The 22437-nt window shown below is 42.1% G+C and overlaps 2 protein-coding genes across 6 annotated transcripts in view; both read left to right on the top strand.

The window, feature by feature from the left end:
- Nucleotides 1-611: 611 nt before the first annotated feature.
- LOC130111889 (uncharacterized) lies at nucleotides 612-6487 on the top strand. 2 transcript variants are annotated; one of them, XM_056279185.1, is made up of 3 exons: nucleotides 612-697; nucleotides 4913-5087; nucleotides 5403-6487. In XM_056279185.1, the coding sequence occupies exons 2-3, from the start codon at nucleotides 4970-4972 to the stop codon at nucleotides 6011-6013; spliced, it is 729 nt and encodes a 242-aa protein (XP_056135160.1). In that variant the 5' UTR covers nucleotides 612-697; nucleotides 4913-4969; the 3' UTR covers nucleotides 6014-6487. The 2 variants fall into 2 exon arrangements, with proteins under 2 accessions (XP_056135160.1, XP_056135159.1); XM_056279184.1 differs by having other exon boundaries at nucleotides 644-934.
- Nucleotides 6488-9221: 2734 nt separating this feature from the next.
- The window catches only part of nsmce1 (NSE1 homolog, SMC5-SMC6 complex component), a 28769-nt gene continuing 15553 nt past the window's right edge, over nucleotides 9222-22437 (top strand). For all 4 annotated transcript variants that reach the window (XM_056278633.1, XM_056278634.1, XM_056278632.1 and 1 more), the window contains exons 1-4: nucleotides 9222-9436; nucleotides 16730-16859; nucleotides 17060-17181; nucleotides 18169-18246. In XM_056278633.1, coding sequence (XP_056134608.1) covers nucleotides 16742-16859; nucleotides 17060-17181; nucleotides 18169-18246 — 318 coding nt within the window. In that variant the 5' untranslated portion in view covers nucleotides 9222-9436; nucleotides 16730-16741. The remainder of the gene's footprint in view (nucleotides 9437-16729; nucleotides 16860-17059; nucleotides 17182-18168; nucleotides 18247-22437) is intronic.

A 22437-nucleotide genomic window follows, 5' to 3' on the forward strand; every position in this document is an offset into this window, starting at 1 on the left:
GTTCCCCGATGTACAAGTCACGGCAATACTCCTGGCACTTACCTGCGTATATATTGCTCTGTTTGTGCCGGGGCACCCGATCCTTGGGTTGGACCAATTGACCTTTCGCAAAGTCCCGCTAAAATGGGTGCTCATAAGTCCCACAGCTTCGTCAAAGTTTGTGACGTTCCCCAGAGTCCCGAGCACACGATGACCCTCTGCTCCCAAGCAGTGTAGCAACAGAGCCGTCTTCCTAGCCTGGCTCACGTCGTCGAGTCCTGAGGCGATGATGTAATTTTCAAAACTATGTAGCCAGCGAGTCCATGGTACCGGAGGCTCGCCAGGTAATGCCAGGAAGGGGGCAGGTGGTGGGAGAGAGATATCAGCCATCCTCGTCGCCAATACTGTATTTAGAAATCACGTCAGGACACAGCGCTGTCGCTCGACACAACCTCTACGTTGCATTCTTTATTTAGACTGACACAGCATCACAGGCAGACCCGATCAAACAACCCAGAGCCCGCAGGCATCACCAATCGATCCCAGCACAATAGAACATCACCAAATCAAATGCAGCACTGTCGATGTGTGCAGACATAACACCCGCCCCCGTTAGTTACTGTTGCTATGCCCTTCAACCATTTCAGAACCATCCAGGAAGTAACCGGAAAACACCAAAACATGAAGGAAGAAATCAGCGCATTCCCAGAGAAAATAAGTAATGTATTTTGGAGTAATTCATCCTTAATATCGTCCCGTGAAAGGCAGAAGGGGTTACAGTATGCAGGAGGGATACATTCAGAATATTAAAAGTAAAACTGACTTGCGTGGACTCCGGGCTGCCGGGTGCGACTGTAATTGAGTGTAAAGCTTACCGGTCACAATCAAAGAATGAGAAACCCCATCAACTAATTCTGAAACACATTGTGGACCAATTGTGCTCTTGCACTGTAGGGTAAGTTACATATTTCAGCTAATATTGGCATATTTTGATAATCCATTGTCAACATCACCGTATTATAGTGTTGATTTTGACCAAAGCTCTCCATAGCGTTCTTTTATCCGGGCTTTTTCGCGGGGTACTGTATGGGCTCCTGGGGGTCGCAGGGTGGCCAGGGACATGCCCCGGGGCCGGGGGAACCGTCCCATGATTTTTTTAAACCATCGGACCAAAACCGGTATTTTCAACAAAATAAGGCAAAGGAGATGCCCCCGCGGGCGGGATGAATTTTCCGAACGACCGATCCACACCTTGAGCTCACGGAGAGGGAGAAACGTTTAAAATAGGCCGGATATGAGGAGGTCAGACTGGCCAGAAACCATCCCAGCCGACCCTCCCCGCGGGTCTTTATGCTCTGAAATGAAAGGTGGAACCTGGCTAACATGTGACTAGCATAACAAAGTTATGTTAGTGGGCTAGCTATCATTATATCATTAAATTAGGTATCTCTGGACACAGACATAGCTGGTTACGTTCATCGGGTACATTATTAATTAATAATGTTATTTTGTTAGTCAGTAATACGTTGATACTGTAGCGAATTCGGGGGACAACGCTTAAGCATATCAGCTTCTTCACGCCTCAGGGCGCATACGCTTCCGATGGCCTTACGGTCGCCCCATCCCACTTCTGACACCAACGTAGCGAATTCGAGGAACAACATAACCACAGGAACCGCCGCGGCCGGGAAGCGAACCCGTATCGCCCGCACTGCAGGAGACATCGCTAACCGCTCGACTAAAGGGTCAGATCCGCGAGCCAGCGGCCAGCGTGTCTTCTTATCCATGCACGTTACAGTATGTTGATAATGGTAATAATCATTGTGTGGGTAAAAGTAACAGTAATAATACGTTAGCTGTATTAGCTATCAATAATAGCTAGAAGCAAGCTTAGCTTGGAGCAGGCAGGTATTTTTGTTGATTTAGGATGGATTAAGCGGGCCATGGGGTCTGCTATACTGCGAAATCTATTGCCGACATTGCGCTTCTTGCGTTCTGGGTTTCGGGAAGGGAAAGAAAATTACACCCCCTCCAAACTTTTCAGATATCTAGTATCCGATTTGCAGATCCCATAGGCACACCGTTTCAGCATTTTGCTGTGTGTTTGAAAGCTTGACGGACCTCTAGAAACCGTTGCTAAGGTGGGATTGGACAAGCACCGTTCTGGGGCGGTACTTTGCGAAAGGTCAATTTCTGGCACAGCGTGTTTTGGGGTTTTGTAAGCAACTGTATAGGACTGTAAAATATTGGATTATAAAAACAGTCATCCCTCTATTTAATTTTATATTTTCTTTTCTTAATTTCTGTTTATTTACTTACCAGATTCATTTTCACTGTTCACTGATTAGATCTACGCATGGAGTCTAGTTTAGGTGGCTATTACACAGTTAATCCTGTAGATGGGAGACTATGCCCACAAATGGAAGGTCTCTGGTTCTGGTTAATTAGGTAGGAAACGTGAAATCGCCAGAATATTCTACACATCTGCATGGGTCAGACTTCCATTTGTTTGCTCAGGTTAATAAAAACTGTGAAACTCGCTTAGACCTCCTCCTCTGTTGAGGGATGGTTTTTCCAGTTTCGCATAGATGGCTTCCTTCACCCCTCTTTCAAACCATCTATCTTCCCTGTCCAAAATGTGTACGTTGCTGTCCTCGAAGGAGTGTGTCTTCTCCTTTAGGTGTAGATAAACTGCTGAGTCTTGTCCTGAGGAGTTTGGCCTTCTGTGTTGGGCCATCCGTTTGTATAGTGGTTGTTTGGTTTCTCCTACGTATAGATCAGCGCAATCCTCATTGCATTGTACAGCATACACCAGGTTGCTTTTTTGGGTGTGTGGTACACAGTCTTTGGGATGAACCAGTCTTTGTCGGAGTGTGTTGCTGGGTTTGAAGTATACCGGGATGCGGTGTTGGTTAAAAATTCTCCTGAGTTTCTCAGAGACCCCAGAAACATACGGGATGACTATGTTATTCCTTCTGTTCCTTTTCTCCTCATCGCTCACCCAGTTGGTCTTTTTGGAATGTGTTGCAGTTTTCACAAAGGTGCAACTGGGGTAGCCGCAGGTTTTTAAAGCTCCCCTAAGGTGTTTGTGTTCTTCCCGTTGGGCCTGAGTGCTGCTGGGCACATTGTCAGCTCTGTGTTGTAGAGTTCTGATGATGCCCAGTTTGTGTTCCAGAGGGTGGTGTGAGTCGAAAAGTAGATATTGGTCTGTGTGTGTAGGTTTCCTGTAAACCCCAACGTGGAGTCTCCTGTCTTCCCCAATGTGGACGTCACAGTCCAAGAAGGGCAAACTGTTGTTAATCAACATATGTAACCCAACATTTCATGCCAGGTGGAAAGACATTGAACTCTCCATTATGAATGATTCTCCAATTCATGCAGTATTAGCTCACAACAATTTAGGAAGGTTTATAGATAAGGTGCAAAATCCATGGGTTAACGCCCAACTAAAAATCTGAAATATGATAAGAGAAGAATATAAACTGGGCCATACATTACAAATAATTCAATGGTGTGTCTATGATCCTGAGTTCAAGCCTAATACAATGGATTATAGATTTAAGTCCTGGATTTCAAAAGGAATAACAACATTCTATTCCCTAACAGAAAAGGGACACTTAAAAGACTTTGAAAAGTTGACGAAAGAATATGATCTTGAAAAATCTGATTTTTATAGGTATCTCCAGATACGTAATCATTTTGAACATAACATTAAGGATAAAACAGACTTTAATGATCCTATACTTAGGATATTTATTGGTGCCTATCAAAAAGACTCAAATAGGGGTGTTGTCTCGAGATTTTGTAAAGGCCTTATGACAAAAAAATCTCACTCTATAGAATACATCAAAGAAAAATGGGAAAAAGAATGTAACTTTACAATATCAAATGATGATTGGCTTGATGTATGTAAATTCCATTGGAAATGTACCAACTCCCACATATGGCGGGAGTTTGGGTGGAAGTGTTTTAGTCGATTTTTTATTACACCAAAACAGAAAGCACATATTGATGGGGGGGACACCAAATGTTGGACACAGTGTGGACTTCAGGAAGCCAACCACTGGCACATATTCTGGGAGTGCCCAATGATAAGACCTTTCTGGGCAGAGCTTCACAAAGCATTGAAAAGCATACTTAATAATGATCTGCCCTTGCAATTTTCCACAATATTCTTAGGAAATGCCGATTTCCAGGCAGGACAGCTGGATGAATATTTATTTGGTATTTTGAAATGTGCTGGTAAAAAAGCACTCACAAGACATTGGTTACTTCCTGAACCCCCCACAATACAGGAGTGGATAGATATAGTAAATTACATTTATGTTATGGAAAAGATTACTTTTTCCCTCTGTCTTCAGAAAAAGAAGTATGTTAAATTCTGGACCAAGTGGGTCAAATATGTGAGGCCCTTAAGGCCAGATTTTGTGGAGATATTGAATTAATTAGATTTTAATACACCCTCTCTCTCTACCCTCACACTCCTTTTCCCTACCATGCATTGGGAACCTTCATACTCTCCATACCACAAACTGGGAATCCTCGTATCACCTCTCTCCTGTATAGTCTTATGTACACACGTTACCTCTCCCAAATTGTATAAAGTTCTTAAAGTTTGCCTTTTTTATGTGTATGTGTATGTATGTGTGTACATGTATGTATGTATGTATGTATGTATGTATGTATGTATGTATGTATGTATGTATGTATGTATGTATGTGTATGTGTATGTGTATGTATATATATATAAAGTTTTTTTTGTTTTTGTTTTTTATTTTACTTTCACTTGTAAGTTTAAAAAAAAACCTGAATGGCAGAAGAAAATGAAACTGTTATTGTTTTGATATACATTTTGTAATGTATACTGCTGTGAAAAATAAAGAATTAAAAAAAAAGGGTAACGTTTAGTGTTTGCCATCTTCTTATTTTTCAGCATGTACTACCAGATCGAAAAACCTTTTCCAAGGATTTGGACAAGGACTATGCAGCGATGGAAAAACAGTTGAAGAATAAATTAGATGCCCAGGACTATTTGTCAGCAACAGCTGATATATGGAGCAGCAATAACAAGAGTTGCCTGGGAGTGACTGTTCACTGGATCGATGAAGGTACAGTCAATGTATTTGGTTGTGATGAGATGTGCCCTTCCCCCTCTCCCACAGAGTTTTGAGCATCTTTTTGATGGAAAAGAGCTCTATAAATACTATACTGGTATTATTATTGTTGTTATATTATTATTAATATTTATGTTGATTGACAGGTTCATTGGTAAATAGCCTACTGTAGATAGTGATGTAGATACACAGCACGCATGTGAGTCAGTTCAACTAGACATTCAGGAGAGCAGTCACATGTTTGGTATATAAGATGACTGGATTATTTTGATAAAGCAAACTCAGCTATCTCTCCGTTTCTTATGACAGGTACCTTACAACGAGAAAAGGCAGCTATAGCTTGTAGAAGATTCAGGGGCCAACACACGTATGATGCAATTGCAACAGAGCTGGAGGACATTTTTTCCCAATATGGACTGACCAACAACAAAGTGACTGCATGTGTGACAGACAATGGGAGTAATTTTGTAAAGTCATTCAAGGAGTTTCAACAGCAGCAAGCACAGTCTGAGTGTGATGAGGAGGAGATGGAGGAAGGTGGTGAGGTGACCTTTACAGACCTGCACAGTGTACTCTCCACCACCAATGAAAATGCTGAAAACAGTACATGTGAACTGCCTCCCCACTTTAGATGTGCAGCCCATACACTAAATCTAATTGCAAACAATGAGGTAGATAAATGGCTGTCATCTAATTCAGAATCCAAGGCTGTGTATCGTAGTGCTACAGGCAAATGTTCTGCACTATGGACGAAGGCCAGCCGCTCTACAATAGCATCAGAGTACCTGGAAGAGGTCAGCAGTAAAACGTTGATTGTTCCTACTGTAACCAGCTGGAACTCATTCTATGAGGGTTACCCTCACCTACCGTTTAGGGTTACCCTCACCTACCATGTTGGGTTACCCTCATCTGCCATATAGGGTTACCCTCACCTACCGTCTAGGGGTTACCCCCCCACCTACCATGTAGGGTTACCCTTACCTACCGTTTACGGTTACCCTCACCTACCATGTAGGGTTACCCTCATCAGCCATATAGGGCTGCCCTCGCCTACCATGTAGGGTTACCCTCAGTGTTCATGGCTAGGGTTGAGTACCTTGCACCTGCAGATGGGAGGGGGCTGCTCCTTTTGTCCAGTGTCAGCAGAAAACCACATTCCATCCTGATATGCAAATTGTTTGTCTGCCCCTATAAAAAAAAGCATGTATGTAATGCTCTGGGCTCTTTCTTGCCTTGGCGAGACTGAGACCACGTACATGAAATTTTCTGTGAATCAAACTTACTCAGAGAGACAAGACTGACTATTTTCTTTTTATCACAAAGTTTGCCACTACGTCATAGTCCACGATTACTCCTGCTTGATCTCGTCCGTCAAACTGTCCATCACCACTGCAAACAAGAAAGGGCTGAGAGCCAATCCTTTATGTAATCCCAACTCCACCTTGAACCCATCTGTCTTTCCAACCGCACACCTCACCACTGTCACACTTCCCTCATACATATCCTGCATAAGGCTGAGTACCGAACTTCGGTACTTTAATGGCACCGACCGAATTGCTTCGGTATTACCGAGTATCGAAAAACGTCTTGTCTTTCAATACCAATTTTCGGTCCCTAAGTAGTTAATCTCATCATCAAGTTCTAATAATGTTGTCGGTGATTGGCTGTCTAACGTTACGTTACACGGCATGCGCACACAGACGGGGCTCACGTGACGCACGTGTGTCTGTGTTGTGGCTGATTACAAAGTGCTTCGCGACGGTGTAAAAATGCCGAAGAAATCAAAAGGGTGGCTTTATTTTGTCCGGCAGGATGCTAACAGTGCGCCGTGCAATATATTATAGTGAACACAGGGAGACAGCCGAGAATCGCCACAACCGGGACGCGAAGTCATGTGTTCCGCACCGCAGGCGACAACGTTAACCAGTCTACTAAAGGGTCCGACCCGTTAGCCAAGGGCTAGCGAGTCTATTTTTCCGTGCACCTTATGTTACACTACTCCGCCTCCTTCGGCTTCAGCATATCAGCTCTTTCACGTCTGTGGGTGCACGCGCTTCCGATGGCCTCACGGTCTCACTATATCTAGGGGGCAGCCGAGAACCGTCACCACCGGGGCGCGAACTCGTGTATTTCGCACCGTGGGCGACAACGTTACCCAGTCGACTAAAGGGGCCGACCTGTTAGCCAAGGGCTAATGTGTGTACTTATCCGAGCATGTTACAATATGTCAAAAAGTCGTCGTTGCCAAGACCGGCAACATGACGAATTTGACGAAACACTTGAACGTGCATGGAACAAATTTACGGACAAATTCACGGATATATAACCAAGTCCAGTTGCACTTGATTTAATTCCTTTGGATAACAAATTTAAGAGCAGAAAGTTGCTCCGTGTTTGACTGCATGAAGAAGAGCGGGTTGCAGCCATTTACAAGTCCACCAGAGCCTCCTTCAAAATCTCCGCCACCGGATTCCACCTCGTACGAGGTTACTGTGGATGGCGCATTGTCTGGGATTTTAGCAGGTAACGTTTAGCAAACATAAAAAATTGGCCAACTTGTACATGGTTGTTTATTAAAGTTAACGTGTGCCGCGGTCACTTATACTGGTACCCATGTAACGTTAGATATTGTTTGTGTGTAGCTTTAGTTTATGGCTATATAAAGCTAGCTAAATCAAAAGCTAAAATGCATTAAGATCGATAGTAACTGATATAAGTTAGCTTGTTAAAATGTGATTATACATTGGGTCGGCTGGCTAAAAAGCTCGGCTATCTTTTTTCTCTTCAGCCAATGTTTTCCCTGCTTTATTTACAGAAGAAAATTACCTTGCTTGCATCTACCCTGAGAGTGTCTTATTTTTTCATTTTCGTTTTTGTTCGCAGAAGCGGCCAAAGCTCTCTGCCCTTGAGGAGCTATTTGCTGAAGATGACATGGCAATTGAAGTAAGAACACAGGACACTGAGCACTACAGAGAAGGTTCAGGAAGAGATACAGTGCTACAGAGGTCTACCATCTACCCTAACCTCCGTGAGTCCAGTGACCTGGTGGTGGAACAAGAAGGACACTCTGCCAATGCTTTCAGACTTGGCAACCAGTTATCTCTGTGTAAAACATCATCCACACCCTCACAGCGTACATTTTCTATTGCTGGGGACACCATCAGCCTGAAGCGGGCTTGTCTGTTACCTGAGAAAGCAGACATGTTGATTTTTCTGAAAAAGAATTGCTGAGTGAAGCCTCTGTAAGATGTTAAGATCTTAGTATGCAGCAGTGAGCATTAGACACTGACTTGTCACTTGCTTGCAACTGTCCGTTTTGTACTGAAGTGATAAAAAAGAAAACCCAAGATTTGTACCATAATGTGAAATTTAATTTTCTTTTTTAGAGTGGAGTTTATAAAATTGGTATCGAAAAAAGTATTGCTCAGGAACCGGTATCGAAATCAAAGTACCAGTATCGAAACATTTTGAATGATACCCAGCCCTAATCTTGCACCACACCTACATACTTCTCTGCAACTCCTGACTTCCTCATACAATACCACACCTGCTCTCTCAGTACCCTGTCATATGCTTTCTCTAAATCCACAAAGGCACAATGTCACTCCTTCTGGCCTTCTCTATACTTCTCAATCGACATTCTCAAAGTAAACATCGCATCTGTAGTGTACTTTTGTGGCATGAAACCATATTGATGCTCACTGATCATCACCTCTTCTCTTAACCTAGCTTCTATTACTCTTTCCCATATCTTCATGCTGTGGCTGATCAACTTTATATCTCTGTAGTTGCTGCAGTTCTGCATATCACCCTTATTCTTGAAAATCAGTACATGTATGCTTCTTTTCCACTGCTCAGGCATCCTCTCACTTTCTAAGATTGTGTTAAACAATCTAGTTAAAACACCACTGCCATCCCTCCTAAACAGTTCCATGCCTCCACAGGTATGTCATCTGGACCAACTGCCTTTCCACTCTTCCTTGTCTTCAATAATGAATATTAGAGAGAATTGAGTTGTTTTTTCCCCCTGCCAAGCTCCTGCTACACTCTAGTCCAATAGATGGCGGTAATGTGTCTTTAAGCTGGTTTGCCAACTGCCATTAAAACTAGAAGGAGGAGGAGGAAATCAGTTGACCTTTCACGTTTTATAGACGTACGCAGTTTGTTTGGGAAACGCGGTGAAACAGTTTCAGGTACCATAAACAAACTGAAATACCCCTAAACGCCGAACCGCTGCGATGCTCTTTATCTGAAGACTCTTTTTATCTCAACGGATCTCGTTAGAATCCTCGATATTAGCTGTTTAACTCACTTTTACTACACCAAGAAGACCAGCTTGCAAGGTAAGGCGGCCCGGTACTAGCCATCACTCTTGACATTCATTTCAGTGCCATGCCAGCAAACGTAATCTGTTGCTTCAGTGTGTGGTAGCGTTAATGGTAAACTAACTAGCTTCAAGATTCGTCATTGTAGGATTTTTCAGAAGTCTGCTGTAAAGTGCCTATAAACTCTTCAGTCGACCGGTTTTTACACACTCCTAACAGCTTTAATCACCATTCTTCCCCTCCCATTGTTTTTATTCAAACGATAAATTACAATAAGGAAACATTACAACTGAAAACTTTTCATCCTCTAGAAAACAATGAGCAGACGCCACAAGAGATGTAAAACGTGTACACAAACCATACAAAAAGGCATAAAATAAATAAAGCAGAATAAAACAAAATAACCATAATCAATTAAGCTGAATAAAATGTAAAATAACAATACAAAAACTAAATTGTAAATAATGGTTGACTAAACGATTGTTAGTTTTTAAGATATTACGTTGGTCAGATCATTTTCTAGTAATCCATAGAGGTCTTTGGCACATTTTGATTTCATTAATTTCAAGGACTTAATATAGAGTTGAGTTTCATCATAGTAGCACATGAAGATGGGTGGATTCTTAATAAATTTAGCGTTATGAATAAAAAAAATTCTCTAAAGTAAAACATTGATGAGCAGGTCCGATTTTTTTATCTTCTAATAACACACCAACAATAATACTATTATGATATATAATATGCGTTATTGTGGTTTTTCTACTTAACCATTCTATAAATTGTTTCCAGAACAATTGTGAATGAGGGCATGAAACAGAGATGCTCTGTTGTTGCAATATCACCATTATAGAAAACACATTCATTATTCTCAAATCTCAATGTAAAAAATTCACGGGAAGGATAGAAATCGCTCGTTATTTTGTAGTGAATTTCTTTTGTTTTGGGTGGAACTGGATATTTGAAGAATTTCGTTCTCAATTTGGATACTGTTGGTTGGCCAAAAATGTTTAAAATATCGTTTCTATAAGACTGAGCAGGGTATAAATTATTTGTTAGTATATATCGAATGAATTTGTTTGAATATGTTTCATCAAGAAAATGAAATCCATTTATAAAAGGTGTTGGGAGATGGGATGGGGACTGAGAATACACTGCTATATTTTTTGCTAAGGTAAGAAATGTATTGGGTGTGGCATTGATAAGACATTTAAATTAATTGAGATTGCAATCAAAATTAAATATATAACAAAAATCATTGTAAGATAGTACATCCCCATTTACGTCTAATAGGTCCATTATACACCAAATATTTCTATCAATCCAGTTCCTATAAAACAAAGATTTTCCTTGCGAAGTATATATCTGTTGTTCCACAATGGTGTATTATGAGGTGTGAAGTTGTGTTTGTAAAATATCCATCCATCCATTATCCAAACCGCTTATCCTGCTCAGGGTTGCAGGGATGCTGGAGTCTATCCCAGCAGTCATTTGGCGGCAGGTGGGCAGACACCCTGGACAGGCCGCCAGTCCATCACAGGGCCCACACACACACATTCACACCTAGGGACAATTTAGTATGGCTGATTCACCTGACCTACATGTCTTTGGACTGTGGGAGGAAACCAGAGCACCCAGAGGAAACTCACGCAGACACGGGGAGAACATGCAAACTCCACACAGAGGGCGACCTGGGACGACCCCCAAGGTTGGACTACCCCAGAACTCGAACCCAGGACTTACTTGCTGTGAGGTGACCGTGCTAATCACTGCGCCACCGTGTCGCCTGTTGTAAAAATAATTTCCAAAAAATTAAAACTTGTTGATATTTAGAAAGTTTAAGAGGTAATTTGGTTACATCGAAGTCACATTTTAAAACAAATTCTATACCACCCATCTTATCAAATAATAGTTTGGGGGAATATGTGCCAGATACTGCCAGGGGATTTAACACATTGTTTCAGCCAATTCAGTTTTAAAGTACTATGCATACATTCAAAGTTTAGTCCACCTTCAGAAAGATCTTTGACAGTGATAGCTTTTTTGATATAGTGTGTTCGATTCCTCCATATAAAATTGGCTTTAATCACCATACTGTGCTAAGTACAACTGAGTTCGCCACTTGTGTACGTCATAAGTCCTTGCCTGTAGTTTCAAGTGACACACCATAACGGTACATCCCCCCTCTTCTAGATGTAGCACAAAATAGATTATAGCAACACAAACAACAACTATGTTGCATAACTTGAGTGGCACAGATCCCTGAACACAACAGCATGGGTGGAGTACAGCACACAGGAAACTTACAAACTCACATGGCAGAAAAAGATGAGATGGCAATGTGTAACTAATAAGGTACAGAATAATCAATCACTGGAAGAACAATATTTCTCAGAGTGCACAAATTAGTTTTTATCAGTCACTGGGGCTAAGTGGTGATGTAATCCCGATAACACTGGTTGGGTGGCTGACTCTTTGTGAGCAAGTCACCACAGGTTGTCTACCACCTGAATCACTTGAGGGGATTTCTCGTGTGGCAATGGACAGTGTGAGTGGTGCGGTGTCAGCGCAGACAGTTTCTGTATTGGGTGCTGCTGAAACGGGGATTTGTGGCTAGTCGTCCTCAGAGATGGCCGGTGGGGGTTCATCAACTCGGAGGAGGTGTTGCCTATTCCTGATGTAGTTGGTTCCTTGGGATGTTATTATGTAGCTGTTACGCTGAGGGGCTGGGCCCTCTACTCTTGCTAACTTGTCAAAACCACATGCAGTCGGCATCCTGATGGTTTGACATAGACTTAATGCAGGGAGGTGCCGGGCATTGCGGTCATGATATGCTTTCCCCCTCATCTTCTTTTTTATGATAGTGACTTTCACATTAGTGTGGACAGCTGGCTGGAGCATGGCTTTGGTCACTGGTATGAAGGTTTTGGCCCATCTGGACAGAAGGCACTCAGTGGGACGGGATTCCATCACGGGAAATGTTGCGAGCGTGGAGGGAGCAGCTTGGATCAGTGCCATTATGATAGCACTTTTCTAGGAGATGCTTAGCGGATTGTACAGCCCACTCAGCAAGGCCATTCAATTGCGGGAAATGAGGACTTGTTTGCATGTGCCGGAGGTCCCATGTGTGTGCAAAGTCTGAGAAGTCCTTTCCAGTCAGTGAACTGGATCCCATTGTCAGTCATGAGGGTGTGAGGAACACTATATGTTGCAAAGTGTCATTTCAGCTTTGCAATGACTGTGGTGCTTTTCATATCATGGAGGTAGTCCAGCTCCAACCACCCCAAGTAAGAGTCCACAACCATTAAATGCATTTTGGCATGCCATTCAAATATATACGTATCTGCTGCAGTGAATGAACACGGTAGGTCTGGGATTTCATGAAGGTGCAATGGTTCCTTTGTGTAGTGAGGTGTGAGAGCATTGCAGGCTGCACAGCGAGACACCGCCTTCTCAATGTCTGTGTACATTGAAGGCCAGTACATGGTCTCCCGAGCTCTGCGTTTGGTGGCATAGATACCAGGGTGGCCGTGGTTTAGCTAGTCAACATAGAACGTTTGCAGTGCAGGGGGTGTTATTAGTTTTTGTCCACAGAGCAGAAATCCGTCTTCAACAGTCAACTCTTCCTTCATGGAAAAAAAGGGACGCAGAGCATGGGGTAATTCCTTTGAGGTGTTAGGCCAGCCGTGCAGGATTACATCAGAAAGCTGTTGACATATTACATCCCTCTCCACGGCATTTCTCAGTTCATCTGTGCGACGTGAGGAGAGCACTTGCACCGTCATGACATCCAAGAGGTCATCAGTAAGTGCGGGCTCAATCACCAGTAGGTGTGCACGTGATAAAGCATCAGCAACAAAAAGTTCCTTACTGCATTTATAAGTCACATCCAGGTTGTAGCAATGTAATTTCAACATCATACCCTGCAGGCGGGGTGACGCGGTGTGAAGCGGTTTCCTCAGAATTGTTATTAAAGGCCGGTGGTTGCTTTCAGCTGTGACAGGACGTCTATAGATGAAATCATGGAACTTCTTAGTTGCAAAGATGAGAACCAACATTTCTTTTTCAATCTGTACATACCTTGACTTAGTGGGTGTGAGGGCATGTGATGTGAATGCCACAGGCCTCCCTTGCTGGAGACACACCGCACCGAGACCATGTTGTGATGCATTAGCTGATATGACCACTGGCTTTGATATGTCAAAGAACTGTAGAACTGGTAGGTTTGTCACTGCTTGTTTCAGCTTGTTGAATGCCATGTCATGGGCTTCATGCCAGCTCCACTCCACATCTTGGTGCATCAGTTGTCTCAGGGGACCAGTAACTTCACTGTATTGAGGGATAAACTTTGACAGATAGTTTGTCGTGCCCTAAAAACTGCTGCTTGGCTCATTTGTCCTGCGGTTTTGCCATGTCGTACACTGTTTTAGTTTTTTCAGGGTTTGGCTTGACACCATCAGCGGTTAGCAGGTGGCCGACATAGTGGACACAGCGGACTCTGAATTTGCATTGGTCGGGGTTGATTTTCAAGTTGATGGCCCGAATTCTATTCAATACCCATCCAGACGATCATCATGTTCTTGCAGTGTACGTCCCCAGATTCAAATATTGTCTACTACAATCTCGCAGGGTTGTCCATTACATTTTGGAACACACTGCCTGTGCAGATTCTAAGGAACCTATAGCGGCCATAGGGTGACATTAAAGTTGTAAGCTTTGGGGAAGCTTTCATCAAGTGGGATCTATCAAAAACTGCATTCGGCATCCAGAATACTGAAAACTTTAGCATCAGGCATGTCTGCAATAATTTATTCGATATACTTCAGAGGGTGACATACTCTGAGAAAGGGCCTTGTTCAGGTGTACTGGCTTGATGCAAATTCTCACAGTTCCATCTTTTTTCTTGGCTGCAACCATGGCAGACACCCATTCTGGGGCTTCATTTTCTGGCACTATGACACTAAATGCAGTCATTTGATCAAGCTCTGCCTTAACCTTTTCTTTCATGGCTATTGGAACCTTGCGAGGAGCACACACTGTAGGGGCAATAGTGTCGTCTAGCCTCATGTAATATATGACTTGCAGGATCACAACGGCACAGTGCAACAAAGCCCGAATGCACCCCATGCATTGCCGGGGCCCCGTCTGTAGTGATTGCTACGAGCTTATGAATGGGAATGCTGTTATCATGACCATAACGTTTAAACTCATAAATGTCCTCACCTCTTGTTCTCCCTTTTAATGGTAAAAGGGCGAGAAAACCCTCCCAAGTAGTTGTATCCTTAAAAGCCATGCAAACGACGTCCGCGGTGGCGTAGCGGTCTAAGCATCGGCTTGGTGTCGATGCAGTTACCCACTGGGGACTGGGGTTCGCGCCCCGGTCTCGTCAGATCCGACTATGGCCGGACTCGATGAAGCAGCAATCATTGGCAACGCTGTCTTCGGGAGGGGGGCGGAGTCGGCTTGTGTTCGTCATGTGAATGCGTCTCTGTGTGTGTCGGAAAAACAGTGGTTCGGCTTGGATTCGCCTTGTCACGAAAGTGGGGAGGCGTCTCCTTCGAGACTGCCGGCCGGAGAGATGCAGTTGGCGAACGCATGCAATACGAGGGTGGGTGTTTGAATTAAAATAGGGATCAATTGGCCACTAAATTGGGAGAAAAAAGGGAAAAATCAGAAATAAATTAAAAAAAAAATGCCATGCAAACAAACACCATCAGCTGTGCAGTGTCTGTCATAGCCTGGGATTTGTCAAATTGCAGTGAAAAGCACTGACAAAGTTATAAATCCTTGAGCACTTGTTGATTCACATCCTCCAATAATGACTCCACCCTTTTTGTCACAGTGGCTGGGCCAAGTGGCACACTTCCGATAGCATTTTTAATGTCCTCTTTGGATTCTTTGAATAATGTCTTGGCGGCAATGGCCATTGCCTCCTTGTATAGCTCTCGATCGGTAAATGGTTTTATGTTTAGCCAAAAGATAGCGGACACAGAAGGATGACTCTGTTTGCAGCCTTACTTTTAGCTGTTGGTATAGTAAAAAGCGACTCCTGTGCTTTCAATATAGACTTGAGCTCATCAACTTTTTTTGAACGAAGCGTGCTCTTTAGCATGTAGGCGTCTTTGAACTTGGGGTGGATTGTGTTTTGGTGCTGCTCCACATTACCCTTTTTTGCGAGCACTACAGCCTGATGACAAATCAGGCGGAAACCGTCAATGGTGTTGATAAAAGTGCTCAACAAATGAGGAGCGGAATATTAAGATAGATTTTTCCTACATCTATCTATATATATATATCGTGAGACAATAGAAAACATCTGTTGTTTCATATTAAGCTCTATCATTTATTTCGTTGTGTCGCAAATCACCCCCCCTTTTTTTTTCTCCTTGGTTTACAGAAAAAAATTATACTTTTATTTTATTTTTATATCAGCACATTGCCTGTCCTTACTTTTAAGTGGACAACAATTCAAAAACTTTAATTTTTATTTATCTTTTGTATCAGTAGTAGCCTAATGAGCAGCAAAGTTTAATGAAAGACATATTTTTGAATGAAGTATTCGTCTTTATTGTCTTTATTGTTAGTTAGCATATGCCTAAAACAACCTCAAGCTAAATTTAAAAGCTGATAGCTATGTAAGAGCTGTTGTTTCGTGCGATTCATTATCTGACTAGTCGATTAATCGTTTAAATAATTGATGACTAGTCGACTATCAAAATGGTTGTTAGTTGCAGCACTGCTATGCTACAACAACAGATATGTGGATGAGCTGAATGACACATCCCTATATGAGCCTGACTATACACTTCATCCGAGACTGGACACTCTGCAGTCAGTGTTTACAGACAGGCTATTTCCCAGATGACCACATGGTCATGTACTTCCGTACATGAACTGAAATGAAATATCGTTTCCCCCAGCCCACAGCAGTGCAACCCAAAGACAAAAACACGTATCCAAAAACTACAAGAACTTCAAGAACACACATACTAACACATATATCTAAACTAACGCATATATCCAAACTGAAAAAAAAAATCACTGTCCAAGGGAATGAATGCCAGCCAGGATGACTAACTTCAGGTCTGCATGGGCTAGCATTTAATAAGAAGTAAAAACAATTTTTAAAAAAAGAGAGAGAAAACGATAACATTGATTTCCAAAAACAACAATAACAGCATCCACCATGGGTGTCACGGTCATGAGAGAAGCAAAACCTCCTTCTCATCCTGGTACCTCTTTAAAGCATTTTTTTGTACTTCTTTTTGAATTGATTTAAACTTATGCTCATTGGCTTTTATTTTGTATGTGTAGGTAATTTCAACCATGACACAGCCAATGGGAGACAGCCATCGAAGGTTCTTGCAAACCATGATGGCTCATGGCATCATTGATAAAATGATGGCAAGGAGCCTCCACAAGCATTGTTGTGAAATACACAAAGGTACGCATCTATTTATTTTGGGACTTAAACTAAAACTAGCTTAAAACTTACTTGTTTGTCTGATTGAGCTCCAACTGTACACTCCACACTGAGGTGGAATTTCACATCATCCTTAGTTATTCCAGAGGTGTTTCGTGAGATCTGCATGTTAAAGTCTTAAAGTTAAGTCATTCCTAACAATCTCCTTTCTTAATTTCCAGCACAGTATGCCCATGACAGACTGGATGAATTCATTGGTGTCATCAATTCACGTCTGCAGCCCATGTTCATGCAAATTAGAAAAGGAATTTCTGAAGACAACGGTTTCGAGTACTACGCCTTGGTTAGTGGCTTCAATATTAGCACTATGCCTTGTTCAGAGACTTTTAATGGCAATAATATGCCTTGGGTTATTTTTTTAGTCTGGCTCATATTTAGATCAAAATTTAATCCAGAAAATAGATGTAATTTTAACAAATGTCACTGTATGCCGAAAAAAAAACACACACATTAAAAGAGAATGTGATAAAATGCCACAGTAGAGGCACCCTGATCAGAATTCACTACTGCAGCTGCACTTGTGCTAATGTCAGACAACAAACAAGCTTGCATATGATAGATCAACTCCACCAAGCTCAATGATATTTTTTTTTTACAATTTTTTTTGTTCCCTCTGAATAACATTAGCAAAAGAAGAAGACATTTCAGTCAAAATAGCTGTAGCGTCCACCAGGCCTCTGGTGTCTTCTGTCGACACTTAACGTACCCCCCCAGTGTACTTGACAGTACATAGGAAATAGCAAAGGGTCTTAACTTAGACTGAATGTGTTGTTGTATCACGAACAGCTCGATTATGACATTAATAACCAAAGTTAATCTTTTACTATACAAAAGTTATCACATGCATCCTTAAAGATGAACTAATGCAAACTCCAAAAACCAACAGTAAATGGCACAAGTGGCGTAGATAGTAAAGTTTATCCATGATGGTTAATTTTGCTTAACATGGATTAGCCCAATTGTGTGTAGGGTGGGGGGTAAGGAAGATAAGGCTGGCTTTAATGATTTCAATGAAAATTTTTTTTTTTTTTTTTTTTTTTTTCTTGTTAAACACATTTTCACAACTTAATACAGAATGGAGAATTGCACCAAGGAAAGAGGAGCGAAAGGGGTTGAAATCGCAACAAAAGTTGCTCATCATTTAAGAAGCATATTTTCTATTTTATTCAGATTCAGACAACTTTATTTATCCCAGAAGGACAATTCAGTTATTTCATATATGACATCAGGACATTCGATTAACCACACTGTTTTCTATACCCCTGTCAAGGTAAACTTGGCGAATACTGACGTGACCAAAATGTCATCTGATTATGCTGACAATGAATTGGAGTTGTTCCAGAAAATAGTGAGTTAAAGTTTCATTACCTAAGATATTTGTAGATATTTATTTCCAAAAAATGAATAAATAAATCATCATAGCTGTGAATAGACATTCAGAGGCCACTTTATCAGGTACACCTACCTAGTGCTCAGTAACACCCCATATTGCATCAAGAACACTCAGAATTCTACAAGGCCAGATCCATTGTAACCACCTGCAGATTTCCTTTGGCCATACATTCATGCTGCTAACCTCCAGTTCGCGTCTCATACCAAAGGTGCTCTCTTAGGTTGAGCTCTAGGTACTATGTAGGTCACAGGGGTAAACTGAAGTTACTTTCATGTTCCTGGCACCATGTTGAGATGATGTGCAATTATATGACATGTTGCATTGTTTTGCTATGAAAAAAGATAGACTGTGGCCAGTAAGGGATGGCTCTGCTCAGCAGCAACCCTCAGATATGCTGGGGTGTTTAATTGATGCTCAGTTGGTATTAAAAGGCTTATGTCTGCCAAGGTAACACTTATGGCTGGGTGGTACAGCGACTTTTTACGTTATATCGATATATTTTCAAACAAGATATAGGATGAGACAATACAGTTTATATCAATATAGTTTGATGTTGCGTTACAATACATAACCCATTTCTTAACACTAGAACGACCGGGTTTTCACTCCTACTTAATACGACCATGGGCAGGCAAATTGACGGCCGGTTGTTAAGAAATTACAATCTTGGTTTAAATCTTTTAAAATTTATTGAACTGGAATTGAAATTTTATTGTTCAATGCACCTTGGTTTAATTTAAATTATAGCTTTATAACAGTTTCACCAAATTTAATTGCAAGTTATTTAAGACGAAATGAGCATTATTGGTGCAATCCTTATTATATTTAAATTAGGGCTGCACGATATATTGTTTCAGCATTGTCATTGTGATGTATGCATTCGCAATAGTCACATTGTAGGCCATGAATGTGAAGTAAGGTATATTAACTCAAACACCTTCATGATACGTTTTGCTGCTTGGTACAAAGCGAAAACTTGCGCAGTTCTCATTTTACAGGACTCATGTACAAGAGAAGTCTGTCTAATATAACAATTTATTCTGATTTAAACTTTGTAATTTCTCGTTCCGTTTGGACAAACGACACATTGACATGTTTGTCTGCTTCCCGGCTAGTGATGCGTGGTATGCAGTTATATCTGTGGTTAATCCACACATCGGGCTGGCCGAGTCATAAAAATTAACATTCTGATTAATAGCAGATGGGTTGCGGGTGGGTGAAATAATACATCATTAATGAGGAAAATATTAATAATCCATCCCATCCATCCATCCATCCATTATCAATAGCAGTGATTAACGTGAGTTCCTTTTCTCTGAACATTTTGCGCCTTGTGCTCTTGTTTGCAACACCGAGTACAATTTTGTCACGAATCATCTCATCCCTTAGCTGTCCGTACTCACAGGTTGCTACCTTTTCTGTCAGTCTGGTCACAGAATTGTCTACGGATTCACCTTCCTCCTGTTTGCAGCTCCCAAACGCATACCTTTCATATATCACGTTCTTCACAGTTTTGAAATACTTTTCTAACACATTCAGTATCGCTGCGGCATCCCCTTGATCCTGCTCGGAGAGGTTCAGGTTGTGACAGTAAATATGTCTGTATTCACAATATTAATGATATTCTCTAAAATGTTGTTCTCTGAAATATTGTGGCGAGCTGGCGTGGAAGAAGGGGTCAAGAGGCAGAGATCTCTTTTTAATGGCAACTCCCGTGTCCCATACACTGCACGACCCTGGGAGTGCTCTTTTATTTGCACAACAAAATGGCTACCAAACAATGATTTCCCCACCAAGGTCACTACTGGAAACATTAGTCTCAGTCATGGTCCTGCAGTCAGTCAGTCAGTCAGTAAAATGGTTGTCTACTTGGTTTGAGTCGAACCCCCAAACTAGGGATGGGAGCGTGTACACGGAAAATTAATCACTATCCGTTTAGGGCGGATTAACCGGAATCTTGAAATAATAATAATAAAGAATAATCATGTTAATTATTTAAATGTCATGTTTCTCGTACAATATTATATACATATATTTAAAGAATTTAAATATATCTAGATCAGAAATCTCTCAAGTCAACGGAAGTAACGTTGATGGGAAAAATGCGGGAATGAATCACTGAATTTGAGTGAAAGCATCAAAATGAGCGGTGGAAAAGCTAAAGCCTGGAATTATTTTACAAAACAAGCCAACGGCAACTCAGTAAAATGTACTGAGTTGCCGTCGGCTTGAGAGCGAAAACTTGTAAATCGGTTTACAAGTTTTCTCTCTCTCAAGAGAAGAGAAAACCTAGTGGACAGTAACTGTGGTGTCATTTTAAACGTGAAAGGCGGGAGTACCGGCTCAATGAACAGTCATTTGCGTTTAAAATACGCGAACATAGACTTTGAACAAGATGCCGCGGTGGGTCATGCTAGCACCCAACCCAGAATAGGCTCCTTCTTCCAACAAGTGCACTCCACAGAGAGCTGCAAAAATCACCCAGCTGATCACGGAAATGATTGTGAAAGACACAAGACCATTAAGCAAAGTGGATACACCAGGCTTTAGGTCTCTTATGGAGTATGTTGAACCATCATACTCAGTCCCAAGCCGGTGGACGATTACACAGTGGATTCACGAAATGTATGATCGAGCATTGGAGGAGAGAAAGAATCAGTTAGGGAAACAAGAATACATAGCGATCACGACTGATTCCTGGACAAGCCTAGCTGTGGAATCATACACCACAGTTACTGTCCACTACATCGACAGTGAGTGGAAGATACAAGGTGGAGTGATCAAAACTGCTGCAATGCCAGAAAGACACATAGCTGAAAACATTGCAGCCTGCTTACATGACATTACAGAAGAATTCAACATCAAGAGTAAGGTTGTGGCTTGCGTGCACGACAACACATCCAATATGATGGCTGCAGCGAAACTGTGCAAGTGGAAAGACGTGTCCTGTTTCGCACACACTTTACAGTTGTGTGTGAATGCTGGATTTGAAAAGTCTGGACTGAAGACCACGGTCACAGCAGCCAGCAACCTGGTCCGGTTTTTCCACTGCAGCACAGTGGCTTCGGCTGCTTTAAAGGCGAAGCAGGTGCAGTTTGATGTTCCGAAGCATGCCCTGGTCCAGTCCTGCCCCACCCACTGAAACAGTATTTATTACATGTTCGAGCGTCTGGCTGAACACAGGTGAACATCGTGCTATTTCCCTGTTTTAAGTAAAACCAGTTTTTTTGTTGTTGTTGTTATAGCCTATGTTATAGTTATTTAGCAGTTACGTGTAGCCTAGTCTTTCATTCAAAATGTGACAGATTATTCAAGGCCATTTTAAACATTGAAATGGCAATCATTCATTCAAGAATGAGGCTATTGTCCGCCACACTATGACTTTTTTAATTAAGATAGCCAATAAGCCTTGGCTACATGCCGTCTGTCAGTCAGTGTGTTGTGGTTTAGCCTATGAATTAAAAAAAAATCTCCTTTTTTAAATCATAGGTGGCCTATCTCTGCGGTGCTCGCAGATTGAACGGTTGTGAAGGCAGACGCAAAACGGCTGGAACTGAAAGACAAGGATTGGCAGAATGTATTTGACATGATACCAATTCTCAAACCTTTCCAAATTGCAACTCAGGCCATGTCGCTGGAACAAAATGTTTCAATCTCCTCTGTCTATCCCATTGACCATGGCCTGGTTGTAAATCACTTGCAAGTCAGACGAGATGCGGCAGCCCCCGTGAAAAAGTTCAGAGCGACTGTTCTGGAGGAGCTCACACGAAGATTCCCGAACAGCACGGAGAGTGCGATGGTGATCGCAACCGCACTTGACCCACGCCACAAGCACCTCTCATTCCTTCCTCCCGATGTTCGCTCCGAAGTGTACAACAAAGTCAAGCAGTTGATGATTGCTGTGTCAACTGCGCCCCCTGCTGACGAGAGTGAGGAGTCAGCTGAAAAGTGGCAGCGGTTGGGTGAGTCCACGCATTCAGAGTCAGCGCTGTCCTTCCTCTTTGGTGGACAGTACGGAATGGAGGCCGTTGAAAAAGACGAGCTGACCAGATACACTGAGGAGCTCAGTGCGGATCCCTGTGAATACTTGAGGAAAAACGAGGCCAGGTTCACTCTTTTGGCAAAGCTGGCAAAGAAGCATCTTTG

Source organism: Lampris incognitus, chromosome 4 (genome assembly GCF_029633865.1).
Source record: "Lampris incognitus isolate fLamInc1 chromosome 4, fLamInc1.hap2, whole genome shotgun sequence".
Lineage (NCBI taxonomy): Eukaryota > Metazoa > Chordata > Actinopteri > Lampriformes > Lampridae > Lampris > Lampris incognitus.